General features: G+C 44.1%; 1 protein-coding gene across 1 annotated transcript in view; it reads left to right on the top strand.

Moving 5' to 3' along the window:
* ABCC4 (ATP binding cassette subfamily C member 4) overlaps nucleotides 1-19,074 on the top strand; it is a 196,266-nt gene that overhangs the window by 87,490 nt on the left and 89,702 nt on the right. The window contains exon 19 of the mRNA XM_015567729.1: nucleotides 17,896-17,975. Coding sequence (XP_015423215.1) covers nucleotides 17,896-17,975 — 80 coding nt within the window. The remainder of the gene's footprint in view (nucleotides 1-17,895; nucleotides 17,976-19,074) is intronic.

The raw sequence follows: 19,074 nt of genomic DNA, 5'->3' as shown, positions 1-19,074 counted from the left end.
CCCACATTGGCTTGAAGGGTTCTTTCCTCTTCTTGCCCACCAAGCTTCAAAAGCTTTTTATTATCACCTAAGTGGGCCTCATGTACTTCCCTCAATACATGTTTCTGTGTATTCTTTTCTAGAATATTCCACGGTATTTTCATTCTTTAGACTCACTCTAGCTCATCTCCACCTCCATAGATCCAGTGATATAATTATCTTTTTATTTCCAGAGACACATCCCTGGAAGTGCTCATCAAGGTTCATACAGACCCCCCTCAACTCACGGTGGTTTGCCTTGTGATGTTTCCGTTTTACAATGGTGCAAAAGTCATTGCATTCCGTAGAAACCATTCTTCTAGGTGTTGAATTGTGATCTTCCCCAGGGAAGTGATATGTGGCACAGTGCTCTGGAGAATGGCAGTGAGCACAGCTCCTGTTCAGCCATTTGTTCAGGAGGATAAACTATAGTGCGCTGTGTTGCCAGTGTTTTGGGGTATTATGTTTTGTGTTTCATGTCCTGTCAAGTCTGTAAAATGCTTCTGGTGAGAAGAGGAGGAAGACAATTTTTAAAAAATTGATTTTGAGAGAGGGAGAGAGAAGAGAAAAACATTGATTGGTTGCCTCCTGTACTTGCCCCGACTGGGATCAAACCCGCAATGTTGGTTAGGTATATGCACTGACTAGGAATTGAATCCACATCCTTTTGGTTCATGGGACAATGTTCCGACCAACAGCCACCCTGTCAGGGCAGGGGGACAGTCTTACCCTTGAGATGACACTCAGGCTAGTTGCCCAACTGTAGACTACTGTACGTGTTCTGGGCGCATGTAGGGGGTAGGCTGGAAGACTGATGTTCAGTAGGTTAGGTGTATGAAATGCATATTCAACTTACAGTATTTTCAACTGAAGTTGGGTTTATTGGAACATAATCCCATTCTTAGTTGAGAGGGATCTGTACTTCACTCTCTTTTTCCAGTCATACCCACTTTTGTTTTATTGTGGTATCACCTGTTAGCTTTCCTTTCTTATGTTATCTAAGCTCACAAAAGGCAAGAGCTCTTAGCACCTCGAAAAGGCTCTCCATCGTGTTTTTGAGTGTTGAAGACCAAGCAAGGTATTATTTATTGGGTTCTGATGGCGCTGTCCTTGACTTGAAATAGTAGAGAATGGGAGGCTTTAGATGAATTTGTTGTGTTGATTTAGCCACGTCATCCGTTGGGACTGAATTCCACTTTTATTGATCTTCTGCATCTTTAGTTGAAAGTTTTTTCAAGGTGTTGGGGGAGTGGACAAGAGGGAAAGGGAGGTCAAGAAAATTGATTGTGTAAAATACTTTAGAGAAAGGTAAATTGCTGTAGCATTTTCTAAAGGTCAACCAATGCTTTGCAGACTAAAATGTCAACACATTCTGCTCTCTCTCCTTCACCTCACCCTGTGGCGGGTGGCATTTGTGTCTTTTCGGTACCACTCTGTGCCATCAGCAGGAGCCTCTTCCTTTGCTCATTTCCACCCCAACAGATGTTCTTCGTCTTCACTCCGCTCTGCTTATCCTACAGACAGTTTGCGGGGTGCTCGGTCGACTCTGGTCCTGGTCCCCAAACATGCACAAGTGTCTTGTCTTCCACAGCAGGATCATGAGGAGGTGGCAGCTGCCACAATGGGCACCCCCTCTTTCGCCTTAACACATGGGTGCTAAGTGTCCATATGGGGCTAAACCTTCTAATAAGGTCACCAGGAATAGATGGGTATGACAGGTAGAATGGATTTTTGGAGGATGGCTATAAAGTTTGAATTTTTTCCCTTAAAAATTGTGATAAGATAAACATAACATAAAACTTAACATCTCAACCATTTGTAAGCCTACCTTCAATGGCATTAAGTTCATTCACGTTGTTGTGTAACTGTCACTGCCATCTATCTCCAGAATTCTTCATCTTTCCAAACGGCAACTCTGCACCCATTAAACACGAACCCTTCATGCCTGCCTTCCAGCCTTTGGCAGCCACCATTCTACTTTCTTTCTCTGTGGATTTAACTATCTAGGTACCTTATAAAAGTGAAATCACATATTATTTATCCTTTTGTGACTGGCTTATTTCACTTAACATGATGTCCTCAAGGTCCATCCATGTCTTAGCATGTGTCAGAATTTCCTTTCTTGAGCCTGAATAAAATTATATCTATCTATCTATCTATCTATCTATCTATTTATCTATCTATCTATCATCTATCTATATCTCCTATATAATGAAGAGGTGATATGCAAATTGACCCTCACACCCTCACACGAGATGGCTGCCCCTATGTGGTCAAAGATGGCCACCCCCATGTGGCCAGAAGATGGCTGGCAGGGAAGGGCAGTTGCGGGCAACCAGGCCTGCAGGGGAGGGTGGGCAAGTGGGGGTGTCCAGGCCAGCAGGGGAGGGAGGGCAGTTGGGAGCGACTGGGCTGGCAGGGGAGGGGGTAGGGGGGGATCAGGCTGGCAGGCAGAAGCAGTTAGGGGCAATCAAGCATGCAGGCAGGCGTGCGGTTGGGAGCCAGCAGTCCTGGATTGTGAGAGGGATGTCTGACTGCCGGTTTAGGGATTGGGGCTAAACCAGCAGTCAGACATCCCCCAACGGGTCCCAGATTGGAGAGGGTGCAGGCTGGGCTGAGGGACACTCCCACCTCCCTGTGCATGAGTTTTGTGCACCAGGCCTCTAGTGTGTGTGTGTGCACGCGCGCCTCATTTTGTTTTTCCATTAACGCATTGATGAACACTTGGGGTTGCTTCTATCTTTTGGCGATTATGAATAATATCACTATGAACATGGGTGTCCTGCTTTCATTTTTGGGGGGGGAGGGAGGAGGGGTGGCATATACCCAGAAGTGGAATTACTGGATCATATGGTGATTCTCTGTTTAACTTTCTGAGGAACCATCGTACCTCCTTCCACAGTGGCTACACCATCTTACATTCCCCCAGAGTTCCCGTTTCTCCACATCCTCACCAGCACTTGCTTTTTCTGTTTCTGGTATTAGCCGTCTTACTGGGTGCAAGGTGGTTGAATCCTCTATTTTCTAGAGTAGGTCGTAGAGGTGGCTCTGGGCACCAGTCCTAGTGTCAGCAAGTGCTAGGCCCCTGGAGCAGTTGGACAGCCCTTCCCTGAAAGCTGGCTGTGTGGGTCCGGGCCTCCGAGTGCAGGTTTCTTTGTTGCTAGTCTTCTCTTGTCACATCTCCTTGGCACGCGTCCTCTTTTTTAATCCTACACTTGAAAATTAGATCAAATGCAACTTGTGTTTAGATTCATTTACAGTTTCTTAACTCCTTTCCTATTTTCCTTTTGACAGGCTTGGCATAAAGAAGTCTTTTTCAAGTAGTAACTTAATTTAGGTGGCAAGCACCCCACCTGAATTTTGTTACATGCTGGCAGGTTAGATAAATGGATATTATAATCTCAGCACATTTCTGCCCAGCACTACTGGGCCGATGTGCAAGAGTCTACAAAAGTGATAATATTCTGTCAGTTTGGGGCCTACAAGAAGAAGAAAAAAAAGGCACATTTTCTTATTTGTATTTATAGGATTCCTGTGGGGAAGCTGGAATTGCTATATGGCAGTTTACATGGCTAAATACACATGAAGAAAGATAAGAAACCCAAAGACGTTCCTTTGTAGGCACACGGGAGAAGGGAGGGAAGAGATCAGTAACTGTCAGCTGTGTTGGAGATACATTCTCTGTTGTGACCGAAGATTTTTTATTTCCCTTAAACTCATCATTTTCTTGAAGAATGCGGTCTATTTTTTAATGACTTTATTGATTTGATGATTGGGTTACAATGTACTTTACCACTGAAATGTTTCGTTACTGTCAGCACTTAATGCTAATAATTCTACTTTTGGGTACCGCTTTGATAGACTGTAAAACTGCTTGTGTTTGCAGGAAAATTTGTTTTGCTATGGTATGTTTGTGTACAGATGCAGTGTGACTTTCCCCCTTTTCAGAATCATGTGTCGTAGTCTGCTGAGAAACATGCACACAGGGTTGTTATCATTGTGTACGTACGGACTGCGTTGTAGCAGTCTAAACATAACATGGCTTTTGTGTGAGCGAAACACAGAAATAGATTTAACATTCATAATTAAAGTCAGTTATTTAATGCTTGATTCCTGTGTGATTATGTTAAGACTGCACTTTTGATTCACACAGCTTATATATTTTTAAAAATAATAAGTATATAGTGTATCTTACATTCACTGTTACTGTCTGCATGTGAATTTAATACTTTATATCTAGTGAGACCCAATAAGAGTGGATCTTTGTATCCTATTGCCCAATTTATGAGCAAAGGTGGAATACATTTTGGTAATAAGTTTTTCATGAAGTTTCTTTTTCATGAATGCAGTGGCACATCTACTTAGTTTTGATTGATTATATAAATTCAGTTTTGGGAGACGATGACATAATACATATATAAAATTTCATCTTTAAAAAAAATTGTGTATCATGACTTCTCTTTGTAAAAATATTACCTAGTAAATATTTTGTTTTGAAAAGAGACATACAGTTAGTTTTCTTCTTTTATTTTTAAAATTTTAATTTAAAACGTATACTAAGACTGACGCCAACGCAGCATTGAACACAGCCAGGCTGGGAACCCCTCTCTAAAGAGAGGCAAATAAGATTCTTGATAGCATCGGCAATATAACATCATAAAGCCCATTTTCAGCCAACTGTACAATCTTTAATTCAGATTTGAATCAGCAGTGGACTGTAAAAATAATGCATTTTGAAAATAGCAACATTAGTGAAACTGGATGTGCTTATAGTGCTAGTGTAGGCACCCCCCCCCACACACACACACACACACACTCCCACCCAGAAGACAGCTAGTATAGAGCTGTGTTGTTTTTCTTGATACATTTCCCATAGGAAGAAATGAACTTACAGGAACGTAAGAGTCCTGAGAAACATGATGGTAAGACTTATCAGCAGCACTTAAAATCGACCTGTGGGTTCCATGGGGAGCTGTGTTATAAAGGGACATTTAATTTGAAGGAACCAAGATAAGAGAGGTGCGGGAAACCAAAAACGTTGAACGGTTTTTTTCTGGACAGACAGTTGTGCGAATCAAGGGTTTCTATAGTCGGCCGTCGCCTACTGCTAGGGAAGTGGCCATAGCTCACCCTTCCTGGGGGTGGAAGGTAGGTTCCTTTTAGAGTCTTTACTTCTTTTCCCTGCTCTGAATGAATAAACACTTTAAGTAGGTGGGGTCAACTGTCCAGCTCTTTGCTCTTTCGGTCGCGGAGGAAAGAGTTGCCTAGCTACAGGGCTGAGAATCAAGGTGGACTGGCACATGCCCATGGGCCTCGGAGCAGCTGAGCACATTCTGAATCATGCAGTTGAGCAGTCTGCTAAGTGGCAAAGGGAAGAATATCACTCACAGAGGTTTGAAGTCTTTTTATGGAAGAATAAGAGTTTCGATTCTTTCACTTCAGCCTGGCCATTGTGTGGTTTAATCATTGTTTAACTAAGGTCCTGCCAAGTATTTGACCATTAAATAGCCTCCAATCTGTATAGAATTCTTCTCTCACAGACTTTTATTTGACTGTGATTAATTGGCATTGAATTGTTATTTAATTACTTCTGCAGAAATCTAAGAACAGTTTGTGTTTTGATTAACTTGTTTGGTAGAAAAACATGTATGGCACCGTGGAAGTCAGTTTAGTCTTTGCTACACCTTGCTACTGGCAAGCCAACTTTTATAGCTGCTCAAAGCTCATAGGACACCCTGAAGTATCAGAAACCTATACAGAATCTGGATTAAAACGTTTTTCTTAATATATAATATTGTTTTGGCACTCAGACTTACCACATAATCTGTAAAGCTTTTCTTTTATGTTAAATTAGAGGCCTGGTACACTACATTCGTACACTGGGGAGTGGTGGGGGGTGAATTCCTCAGCCTGGCCTGCACTCTCTCTCAGTCCTTAGTGCTGCTGCAGAGGCGGGAGAGGCTCCTGCCACCACTGCGGCACTCGCCAGCCATGAGACTGGCTTCTGGGAGCACACTGACCTGTGGGAGCACACTGCATTGAGCGTCTGCCCCTTGGTGGTCAGTGCACGTCATAGCGACTGGTCGTTCTGCTGTTCGGTCGATTTGCATATTAGGGTTTTATTATATAGGATTCTTTTAAAGTTATTTATTGGTCTATTAAAGATTTCAAGTTACTGGCTTTCTTGGATTACAGTTACCCGTTTACATGCCTCTGAGATGTGCCTGGGGAGAGGCCCACCAGTGGAATGCATGGACAATGAAGAGTAAAGGGAGAGACGAGAGAGGGGTTGCAGCTTCTTGTTTGGGTGTCTGTCTTTATATAATAGCCAACAGTGTGAAAAGGGATGAGATGACCATTTTGTCAAAGAAAAAATAATTAGATCCCAGAAACCAGCATACATGAATATTCCAAAAATGTCTTAGAAGTCCAAGTTGCTGCAGAACAAGTCATAAAGAGTAAGGATGGACTCTAGCTGTTTGGCTCAGTGGATAGAGCATCGGCCCTCATACTGAACGGTCCCAGGTTCGATTCCAGTCGAGGGCACATACCTCTGTTGCCGGCTTGATCCCTGGCCCTGGTTGGGGCACCTGCAGGAGGCAATCGGTCAATGTGTCTCTTACATCAGTGTTTCTGTCTGTCTCATCCCTTCCCTTCCATTCACTCTAAAAATCAATGAAAAAATATTAGGATTAACAAAACAAAAGAAAAGTGAGGATAGGCTCTGGCCAGTGTGGCTCAGTTGGTTGGAGCTTTGTTCCGTACACCAAAAGATGGCAGGTTCGATTCCGGTCAGGGGACATTTCCAGGTTGTAGGTTTGATCACAGGTCAGGCAGTGTATGAGAGGTAACCAATGGTTCTCTTTCACATCAATGTTTCACTTTCTCCCTTCCTCCCTCTCTCAAATCAATTAAAACATATCCTCGGGTGAGGATTAAAAAAAAGGAGGAAAGCTGGCTTTTGGTTTAGAAACTAGATGACTGATGTATACCACGGTGTGAAGCACTGGAAAGGATTGTAGGGTATTTGAATGGGCCAGGATTCCGTGTGAGAAAAAGACAATGACTTGGCTAAGAGGTAATGTGTATCGAATGTCTTTTATAACTGACAAGTAGAATTATAACACTTAGAGCAATATTTCCAGTTCTTAATACTTTTATATGAATTTTTAAAAGAACAAAGTAGGTGAAAATTATTTTCCCTTCCCTTTTAATGGACCACTCCCCTCCCCCTCCTTAACAAAGTTCCATGCATTTACACTTAACACAGCCCAGCTAGTTTTGTGTAACATTTGTTGGCGGTTCCCAGATGTTAAAATGATATGCTGGAGATAGAACTGACGATCAGATTTGGGTGTTGGTTGATCTGTCTCCAGTACACCTTAGTTACTTTACATAGGGTGGGGAGTGGGAGGGCCCATTGTCTTCAAGTTTAGTCACGTTCTCACACCAAATGTTTTTCTGGCCTATTTTTGAGCGTTACGTAGAACTTGTATGTGTATTGGAGGTAGGAAGAGATGATTTTGCATGCTGGATGGCAATTTCTAGACAAAGTTTTCTGAATTTTTGATTCCTATACCTGCCTTTGTGGAAATGGGAATTCTTTGCCTACACAAATGCTTTAGAAATAGGCATTGCTACCCCATCTCTGAACACATTCCTAGGTGAGATTGCCCGACGTTTTAGCTCCCTAGTGCTGGGGACATGGAATAGTGACTGTGCATTTAGTCTTGAAAGACAGCGGTCGGGTAGGCGTGTGGGGGTCGATGGGGGGATCTTTTCTTCCGGACCATGTGTAGCATTCCTGTGGTAGAAGTCAAGAGATTGCTGGTTTCCTGTTCTCTCAGAATCAGAGGTTCTTAACTGGGCCACTTACCCCTGTGGCCACTCCACTTCCTGTGGTTCACGGTTTAGGGAATCCCCTGAAATCACATGCAAACTCTGTGTGGGCATTTTTCCAGTGGAAACACTCCATAGCTTTCATCAGACCCACAGTTTTTCAGAGCTACTAGTATCCTAGAGGTTCCCCCACCCGTGGTTGTCCCCTGGTATGCACATCCCTGACCACATGTGAGCCTCGAGCCTCACTCCTGTGTGAGATCCTGTGTGATTTAGGTCCAGGGGAAAAGGCCATAGCTGGACTAGCTTTTCAATGCTTAGGAAAAGTAAAATAATGACTAGTTACTATAGCAAAGCATTTATGGCTGCTACAGTAAAGTGGTTTCCTGGGGCAATTTTTGAGGCGTATCCATTCCTTCAAAGTTAATACTTAGTAGTAGGTGCTCCGACTTGACCTGGGTTCAGGCCCAGCGTGCGGTGAATCTCGGGCTCTGGGACTTTTCCTAATCAATAGACTATATGTCCTCATTCAGTCTTTCAGTTGTTCACTTGTTAGGTCATTCATTCAACCTACAGCAACTTCTGTCACTTAATTTTGAGGTGGAGTTCCTTTAAGTGTTTTACTTTAATTAGGGTTAGCCAAGAGAGATTCCTGGCAGTCTTCTAACCAGAAGTGACAGTCGAATTATTTAGCACCCAGTGGAGCAGGCATTAGCCAATCAGAAGGGGCCTGGGCCGACAGTAGCTGGTTTGACCTTCGCCATTCATACCAGCTAACACCAGCCCTGCCTGTAACATTATTGGCTCTTCTTATTAGCTGATACATGATAGAGCTTTCCGATGTGTCCAGAGAAGTAGCTCTAAATGTGTTGACACGAACTTTCTGAATCTCTCTAATGCTGGGTGGGAGGCCTCCCTTGGCCACTTTACAATGTCCTTGAGTGAAATTCTTACCGTCTCTGCATCTCAGGTACCGCTATCTCCCACTCGTGGTTTTGAGATGAAGTGTACGCTGAGCTTAACAGTTTCTGTCATAATTGTTGCTGTGGTGGTGGCGGTGGTGCTCTGGAAATCCAGTGTGAGTGAACCAAACAACATGTGAAAAAATCCTGCCCAGATCTGTGGCGTGTGGTGCAGGCATGGTGATGAATTGGTGTGTGGATTCGTCTGGGCTCACAGAGGTTGAGACGGAGTTGGTCCTCAGCTGTCTTGTTTGGATGTCCCTCTGTCCTCTATCTACCTGGCCTCTCCTCAGTACTTCTCCTCCTGGCTGTTGTTTTGAAGAGACACCGACGAGAGGGAAATTCGACCTCTTCTTGACTAAAGGGAATTTTCAGTGGAGTCCCCCTTCCACTCCGGATCCACACCCAGGTTCTCTCCAGCCTCAGCACACCTTAGGTCATGTTCTTTCCATCAGCTAAGCAAATATTTGTCATCCTTTTGTCCTTTCCCACTTCTTAGTCCTCCCAGATGTCATTCCTCCCACCTGGACAAACTCTTCACTCGCCATCAACCCATGCTCTGCCCTCCCTCCAAATTCTCAAGCATTGTTTCTCCTTGAGAACTTGTTAGGCTAACCCTGCCTTACCCTGCAACTCACACGGTCTGGTGACACCCACTGTTGCCGTGGCTGGCTGTCTCAGCGGCACCTGCCTTGGGCATGTCCAGTGCTCCCCAGGTGTGTGCTGCCAGCATTCTATGTCACTGTGTGTCACTGTGTGTCCTGGATGCACGCATCTGTATCCGATTGGCCTGCCACCAACGTGAGAGTATAAAATGCTCCATCCTATACCAAAAGACAAATTTAGTCACACTTGAAACCTAAACAGCATGTTTTGTCTGATTGGCAAGAGGGAAGAAAAGGTCCAGAGTAGGAGGATGTTGTGACCTAGAGGAAGGAGGACCTGAAGCTGGATGTGGGATTGACCTTTGTCTGAAACACACAGGGGATTTTAAAAGTCATCTTGTCTGGACAGCCCCACCTGCTATCTCCCAGGTGGGGAAAAAATTAGAAAGATTTCATTAGATAAGGAAAGAGCACACGAGTCTTTCTGAAACTCATTTCCTATGGTTTGTCATGTTCTGTAATGAAACCTTGAAACGACTCTTTTTAACATGTCTTAATTAAGTGAAAGGCCAGTGAGTACTAGACTTTGGAAACACAGCATAATTATTCTCGGAAGGCCTTCCTTCACTTGGCTAGGGGAGAACCTGCCATTCCTCGTTGATGTACTGTTTCCCTGACTCCTACCTCCCAGGAGGTATAACATCCCATAGTGTTAGGGTTTGCCTGCTGCCGCCACCACCATCGGGACCACTCTGCAGGTGTGTCCCTGAGGTTAGTTCACCTGTGGTTTCTCCCTTCCAGTTGCGGCCACTGCAGTGAGCAGGAGCTGTGTCTGGGACTTGCCCCCTGGACCGCAGTTCTGGCTCTCCCCATGTGTGTGAGCAGGTAGGTGGGCAGCCAGGGGAACACTGGCAGCTGCGGGGCACCTGTCCCACGATTGCTGGGACAAGGAAGAAGGACCCTTCCAGGGCTGCCTGCAGGGCACGGTGGGCTTCTTCCTTAGCATGGGGTTAAGCTCACCCTTCCCAGGCCTGGTAACTCAATTTAGTGCCCGAAGAAACTGGTCTGGGTTAGGATGTACCCTTTGAAGGTCCTCATTTAACTCACATGTCTTCTGTGGTGCCGTTTGACCTTTAGGTTCTCGGAGGAGTTGCAGTGGTTCTCAACCTTCCTAAGGCCGCGACCGTTTAATACACTTCCTCATGTTGTGGTGACCCCCAACCATAAAATTATTTTCGTTGCTACTTCATCACTGTAATTTTGCTACTGTTATGAATCGTCATGTAAATATCTGATATGCAGGAGGTATTTTCATTGTTCGCGACCCACAGGTTGAGAACCGCTGCTTTAGAGGAATTCTGTAAAACCTAGGTCCTAGGCCAGTGATGGCGAACCTGTGACACGCGTGTCAGAGGTGACACGCGAACTCATTTTTTGGGTTGATTTTTCTTTGTTAAATGGCATTTAAATATATAAAATGAATATCAAAGGTATAAGTCTTTGTTTTACTATGGTTGCAAATATCAAAAAATTTCTATATGTGACACGGCACCAGAGCTAAGTTAGGGTTTTTCAAAATGCTGACACGCCGAGCTCAAAAGGTTCGCATCACTGTCCTAGGCCATGGGTAGACCAGAACTTTCCCTCAGTGTCTGGTTACATTATTATTGGTGCCTTGCTTTTCCTCCCATCATTCTTGTCTGCCCTTGTTTGCTGGCTCCTTAATCCCACGTGATCTGTGTCTGCTCCACACCTGTTCCTTCTTGCTTCCTTCTCTGCCAGCTGCCACCTCCCCAGCACCTATGGACTGCTGTCCCCTTGTCCGTGTCCACTCTGTTAGGCCAGCGCTTCCCGGCCGTCCTGTCAGCCTCTGTAAAGTGCTGTACCCTAACTCAGTCTGCATTGGGAACTTCCAGGGCTTTTGAAAGAGCACAGACAGACAAATCGGTTCAACAACAACGCAAGGAAAGTGACAAGTCTGAGGAACCAGACACTTCATGTTGCAACACGAATCTCCCCAGATCAGAAAACACCCGCCCAAAGAAGGCTGCATGAAATATCAAGCATGGGAGATAGAGGCTGAAATTTGAAAACAAACCATTGTTATTTATTTATTCAGAATATATCCTAGTGCCTTCTCTATAGGAGGCATTGGCCCACGCACTGGGGGGAGCAGCAGTAAATGAAACAGGCAGAACCTACTGCCCTAATAATGCCTATATTCTAATTTAATGTGTGAACAAAACAGGAGGCAAGTGGTCTTTAGCTCTTGGAAGCGAAGGGGAGGGGATTTGAAAGGGCAGTAGTAACGTAAATGTGACACAGTCATCTTATAGATCAGTGGTTCTCAACCTTCTGGCCCTTTAAATACAGTTCCTCACGTTGTGACCCAACCATAAAATTATTTTCATTGCTACTTCATAAGGTTGCTACTGTTATGAATCGTAACGTAAATATCTGATATGCAGGATGGTCTTAGGCGATCCCTGTGAAAGGGTCGTTTGACCGCCAAAGGGGTCGAGACCCATAGCTTGAGAACCGCTGTTATAGGTTCTTGAGACTAAAGGAGCATCATCAGGAATTTCCACATTCTTCCTTCTTGCTCAAAGTGATGTCCCTGGACCAGTAGCATGAGCATCACCAGGGGAGCTGTTAGAAGCACAGAATTCAGCACCACCCCCCCGCCCCCGCCGCGTTCTTGAGAGTATACATTTCAAGCAGATCCTGGGGAGATTCATGTACAGATTAAAGTTTGGGAAACATTGCTCTTCTCAGTGTCAGGCTGTGTCTGGTCTGAGGCCACTCGGATACTCGGGAGCCCTGGACGTCCGGGAGAGTTTGCTGATGTGTTCACAAATCCGAGCCTGAGCATTGGTGGCAGCTGTGGTGATCAGAACGCATCTTCCCAGGTGTGTCCCCTGACATGTAGAAAGATGGTGGCGGGGTGGGTTCCAGGTCTCACAGTCTCTCTTCAGTAAGAGCTGCTTTTTAAATATTTTACAGAGTTGTTTACTTCTGTCTAAGAGCCCATCTGCACAGGTTTCCCGTGTTAAAATCAAAGTTGGAATGCCACTGGGTTTGTGGTGTTAAGCAAATTCAGGGACCCCCTACCCCAGTTACTTGACAGTTTGTTCCAGGTTATATATGAAATGGGGCCCATATTTACAAAGGGTGTGTAATCTAGGTGTAAATTCAAGACAAATATGCATGAAAAGTAGTTAAACCACAAAATAGGTGATACTGTGATATATTCTGAGATATATGCAGACTGACTCCAGGGGGAATCTGGAAGCAAGCTGAAACAGTCTCTTATCAAAGTGGGAAAAACTGTGCCTGGAGGTTGGAGGCAGGCTCTGGGCAACAGAACATGTGTCAGTAGAAGGCGCAGTGACATAAAACCGTCATGTTTGGGGTGTAGGGGTGCATCTTAAGCAACCTCAAGTAGCCCCAAACAACATGGTCATGTTTAAAAATAGTTAAACTATTGGCCCTGGCTGGGTAGCTCAGGTGGTTAGAGAGTTGTCCAGAGAGGGTAAGGTTTTGGGTTTGATCCCTGGTCAGGGCACATACAAGAATCAACCAATGAATGCATAAATAAGTGGGACAACAAATCTCTCTGTTTCATATTAATAAAAAAAAATTAGAAATGATTAAACTGTGGATGCCCAAAATATATGTTCTGGGTTGTCAAGAAAGGATGAATTTATTCTCTATCTTTGTTTAAGAAACAAAAGTCTGTAATCCACCCGAGAAAATTTTCTGCCAAAATGATAAAAATAGAGATTTGTTACTTAAAGGGATAATTAGTAATTTGGAAATTTTACTTTATAAAATCCATTTCTCCATCTAATTTTAGTCAGCAATCTCTTGTTGGACATGTCATTGTTCTAATCAAGGCTCTTGGATTGGTAGAGGCAGAACCTACCTATGTTAGTTCATACGAAGAGTGCTTGGTTTTCGGGCCCACTCTACGTGATGGACGGATGTAAGGGGCTCTTCTCTGGAGGGGATGGTGAGGGGCGGGCAGTGAGGGAGAAGGGTCGGGTGTCTGGAGCTGGGTGAACTTCACCTCCATTTCCTCTTCTGCCTCATTCTTCGAGGCGCCTTTGTAAAATCTCAATCTTCACAAAACTAAGTCTGGAAATTATTAGCGTTAATGACCTTTTATGCCCCTTAAAGCTCTAAAACCCCACAAGGATAATATGAGTGAACCTTGCGCGAGGTGCTCTCATAAGCATATTTTTTATCCTCATAATCTTTTATCCTGTGAAGTAGTGGAGGCGAATGTTATCATCTCTCTTTCACAGATAAGGGATTTGAGGTTGGGTGAATTGCCTAAAGGCCTGTTGCTGCCTAGTGCCCGAGGAGGCCAGGCCTTTTCCAAGGATCCTGCTGCTCCTTCGGTTTGACATTCTTTAGCAGCCACATTTTGACGACCTACTCTAACTGCAGAGGTGATGGAAATGTTGAGCTCACAGACTTCTGAGCTCCTGCGCCAATTCTTAATGCTGGTATGAGCCGAATTAATCTCCGTGGACTGATGCAGAAAGTCCTGAGTCGCTCCCTCTCAGCCATCATTTTCCGCTAGGGACTGTTTCCAGGCCACACACCCTCTCCTCTAGGTCAGTTTTGCCCCATCAAGAGGCATTGTACCTGGAAGGTCCAGGTCATTCTCTTTGCCCTTTTGGAGGGACTCTGATAGGCTGCTTGGAGTTAGATTCCACCTCTCACTAGGACAGTGGTTCTTGTGCTTGTCCTCCCCACCCAACCCCTGCACACTCCCCCAGCCTCAGAGCCAGCTGTCCTGGTTCAGATTCTGCCTGGCTATTAAACCAACAGTCAATTCTTATCAAAACAGTTGGGATCTAGAACCATCAGTGAGGCTAAATGTGGGCACATATATAAAGTCCACAATATCGAAGAATTCCCAATCCTCAATGTCAGGTGTGGTGTGACCTGGTATGGGGTTGTTTTTGCTGGTATCCAAGACCACTTCTGTGCTGAAGAATGGGGTCCACAAAGAAGGAATTACTGATACACTGTAACTGATGGATCTCAAAAATGTTAGGCTAAGTGAAAAAAGCTAGCCACAGGGACCACATATGTGCAATGCCATGTGTATGATGTATCCTGAAAAGGCAAATTTACAGAGAAAGCAAGTAGATTAGTGGTTACCTGAGGCTGGGGGTGGGAAACCGGGAGACACTTTAAATGGCATGGGGGCGTCTGATGAGGGGATAAACATGTCTTAACACTGATTTGGGGGAATGGTTGCGTCACTTAGTTAAGTTACTAAAATTCATTGAATTGTATACCTGAAATTGGTACATTTTATGAGATGTAAAATAAACTTCCTTTTTAAAAAGGGGGAAAGAAAAAAGAATAGGACTTGAACTAAACATGGCAACTTCCAAATTTTAGATTATAGTTTAATTATAAGTAAGCTGAAGAATCCTGGATATGGGAGAGGTGTCAGAATTCTAGAGGTGACAGATTCCAGCTCAGATGGTAGAATCAGTTCTTAGATTATGATCACTTATGAATTTGTATTTTGACAAGAATTTCTATGACATGTTTAATGATATTCTGTCTAGTGGACAAGACAGAAGAATGTGAACCAGAGCAATTAGGAGGACCCTGAATAGTTCTTTGATAAAATGGACTTCAAGGGAGGAATCTCCCTCCCTCCCTTTCCCTCCTTATCTCCTTCCTCCTCTCCCCCTTTCTGCCCTTCCCTCCTCTCTCTTCCCTCGCTACTTTCCTCCTTTACTCCATTCCTTACCTCCCTTTCTCTTCCAGTCATTCTCTCTCTCTCTCCTTTCCATACTTTAAAGAATACATATATCTTTTTTATTGATTTCAGAAAGGAAAGGAGAGGGAGAGAAAGACAGAAATATCAGTGAGAATCACTGACCCCACATTGTGGATTGAGCCCACAACCCGGACATGTGCCCTGACCAGAAATCAAACCATGAACTCCCCATTCATTGGTCAACATTCAACCACCGAGCCACACTGGCTAGGCCCTTTCTACACTTTTTTATACAAGTAAAATAGTATGCATAGTCATTGTAGAAAAATAACAAATAGAGAAAGTTTAAAATTTTACATAATACGTACATAATTGACTTTTTCAGACTTGTGTCCAAAACATGTGTTGCTAGTGTCCAAAACATGATCCGGCCACCATTGATTGTCGGGTTTGTGATTGGCCATAGCCTGTGCAGAACAGGGGTCAGACACTACCTGGGCTATGGATTTTACTCCTGGGCACAGGCATTGACTGAGACGGGCCATCTGAGTCTGGGCAGGGGCAGCGGCCAAGCTGGGACACATGCCTTTTGAGGGATAATTGAGGCACCAAGGACTGGTTGATTGTGAGAAGTCTGGAAAGGATGTGATTAACTTTCTTCACGGTCTGTCATGTCAAGAGAAATTAGATCTGTTTTGTATGCTTATAAGGAGAGAATAAGTAGTACAGGTTGCATGTTCCAGGAAGGCAAGATTCGTTGTAAAGTAGGAGAGCTCTTTCTAACAGGACAACCTGAAAATGGACTGGGTCCCCCTGGTCACAGTGAGTCCCCCTTTCCTCTATGTCCCTGGAGATACTGTAGCAGGGGCCACAGGCCATTTGGATGAAGAGGCATGGCCTGTGTGTGAAGGGAATTTATCATAAGGATTTAATTCAGAAACCTTTGAGAAAACCTTATGACTAAGAAGCCATGAACTGGAAATCACAGGTCTGATTACAATAGTCTGTCGTAAAGCCAGATGAATTATTCTGCAAACATCATTCATTCTCTTGTTTCTTAGAGCAAGGAAGTAACTATTGAATCTTCTAATCTCACATTTTCTACACTTAGCTCATTGGTGAATAAGAGTTCAATTTTTGACCATCTTTGACATTTAGTTCGGTGAGTGTAGAAGCCTTGTGGGGAGATGGTTTTTTTCTCAGTTGTGTTTTCCTTGTATTTTACACTCTTTGTCACCGTGATGGCTCAGGCTTGATCTGGGTAAATGGGGTGATTTCGAGTACTATTCATCTTTGTGTATCTTTATTTATTTTTAATTTGAAGATTGCTTTCAACATTTTGTAAGTTAAGCCATACTTAGTGTGCTTCTGAATCCTGTGTATGTTAAGTTGTACTTTTTGCCCTGGCCAGGATGGCTCTGCTGGGTGATGTCATGTGCACTGAAAGGTTGCCGGTTCCATTCCCAGTCAGGGCACATGCCCGGGTTGTGGGCTTGATCCCCGGTAGCGGATCGAGGCAGCCGATCTCATTTTCACATAGATGGTTCTCCCTTCCCCACCCCCCTTCCTTCCTCTTTCTCTAAAAATTAATCTTAAAAAAAAATACATTGTACTTTTCCGTTGAATAACAAGGATCTAAATTATGTCTTTAACATCCTTTGACATATTTTCCGTATTTTGCTATTGATGCTTAGAAAAGTTAAAAAAATAAGTAGGCCACAGAATCCATAAGAATATGTGAAAATTGCCCATCTGATGTTAATGTTCCCAAAATACGTCTGATTAAATAATAACTGAACCTCTTGTTTGTCAAACCTGGTCTGGGCATCAGCAGAAAGGGCACCGCTGGGAGCTTGGTAGAAATGCAGAATCTCAGACGGCAACCTTTGGCTGCTGAATCAGAATCTGCGTTTTGATTAGTCGACTTGCCCAGGTGACATGCTGCAGAGCCCTTGAGTAACAGTAATTTTTCTCACCCTGAGTTTTGTTTGTTTTTTGAGCACCCGTTCACGTGCCTCACATTGTAATTGGGTCCTTTAATCCTCAGATTCACCCTCTAAAGCAGGAGTGGGGAATCTTTTTTCTGCCAACGGCCATTTGGATATCTATAACATCATTTGTGGGCCATACAAAATTATCAGCTTAAAAATTAGCCTGCTATCACATTTAATTTCCTCACCCCTCATGCCTTGGCAGGGCCAGACCAATTGGTTTTACAGGCTTTATGCGGCCCTCGGGCCGGACATTCCCCACCCCTGGTCTCTAAAGAAAAGTTGTCACTGGGGCTGCCAAAAGTGTCACCGAAGGACAGTTTCTGGAGTCTGTGTTTCCTGAGCCTGAGACAGGGAAATTGGGGCCCAGCTTGTCATGGAGCGGCCTGGCCAAGCGTGACAGCCTCCAGTTGCTCCAGGCCTCACTTGGGCACACCCTGTGCTTCCTGCTGGAGCCCGGGCGCCGTGGGAGGACTGCAGAGGCAGCATTTCTCCAGTCTTTTAAAAATCAGGGCCAAATAGCTCCCTGCCCACTGCCATTTGGTAGTATTTTTGTTTTTTCTTAGGTGTCAATCCTCTTTCCTTTTTCTTTACCACTGACATCATACGAATGTGTACTGTATTAAATACATATGCATTTAAAATATTGTTTTGATTTATTTGTGAGTTGTTTCTCCTAAAGGACCTATCAGGGGAAATGAGTAATTTCTCATATCCTCTTCTTCCAGGAAGAATTTTAAATCGTTTCTCCAAAGACATTGGACATATGGATGACTTGCTGCCCCTGACTTTTCTAGATTTCATGCAGGTAACGTAACAGTAATGTCAAGTTCTCAGACCGAAGACGGAAAGTTGCTAACTTTTCAAGGCCCTCTCATGGGGGCTCAGGGTGGGCCTTTCAGCCTGGCGATGTGTCATGTTATCTTAAGAAAAGGCCATGTTTGTCAAAGTAAGGTGTGGTGATGGTTTGGAGGCTAAGTTAACATGAGTAATGCCTTGTGTGTAGGAGTGGCTACACAGTCATGCCGACGTTGGTTCAAAGCAGCTACATGCTTGGTAAGTGGTTCTCCACCTGCCTTCCAGGTATCTGGCGCCAGGTCCACTTTACTGCGAGCACATTTCATAATATAGAAACAATCACCTCTCACGGAAAGATAGCCTAGATTAACTAAATTATGCATTGTATTACCACAAAGGAAAAATATTTACCGCACCGTTTTTTGTGTGTGTGTGTGGATAAAACCAGGTGTGGTTACTTACAAAGAAAAGATTAGTAATAATAAGGTGAAAATAATACTTTGTTAAGCAAGGACAATAGAGAGCAGTTATTGCAGATGCAAAGCCTTTAAAGGCAAGTCCGATTAAGCCAATACTGTGAGTACAGGATCAAAGTCATCTCAGAAAATGTCTTTTTTGTTTTTCTAGGCAGCTTTTCTTTCACACGTAGATTGCTCTAAGTCTTAAGGTGTCTTTTTTTAAGGAAAACCAACAATCCCATAGAAATGCCTTCTGTAAAGCATTTGCTTTGTCTGTGAACTTGGGGTTTTAAAGAATAATGCTGGGTCGTCCCATCTTTCATCTCCTCATTCGCGGCTGTTGCTCATGTGGGATGTTTCTTCTGTTGTCTAATTCTGTCTACACGGCAGGGATTCAGGCTGGGGGCCTTTCTTCTTCATTTCCAAGTGTTTGTTTTGGAAATGAAATGCATTAATCAAAGGCTGCACCTATTCTACCATCCCCGCTGCTGTCACTCATACTTCGCGAACCCCTTTTCACTTCCCCTAAGTGCCAGTGTACGGTGGTCTAATCATGAACTAGATTGAAGGCCAGGAAGTAGAAGTGCTACCATTGGGTGTGCAATTATGGCTTGATCCTAAAAGTCCCTCCCCCCCCTCCAATCTTCTCTC

Source organism: Myotis davidii, unplaced genomic scaffold, assembly GCF_000327345.1.
Source record: "Myotis davidii unplaced genomic scaffold, ASM32734v1 scaffold419, whole genome shotgun sequence".
In the NCBI taxonomy this organism is placed as follows: Eukaryota; Metazoa; Chordata; class Mammalia; order Chiroptera; family Vespertilionidae; genus Myotis; species Myotis davidii.
The sequence above is the reverse complement of the archived record's forward strand: the minus strand, read 5'-3'. Positions and strand labels throughout refer to the sequence as shown.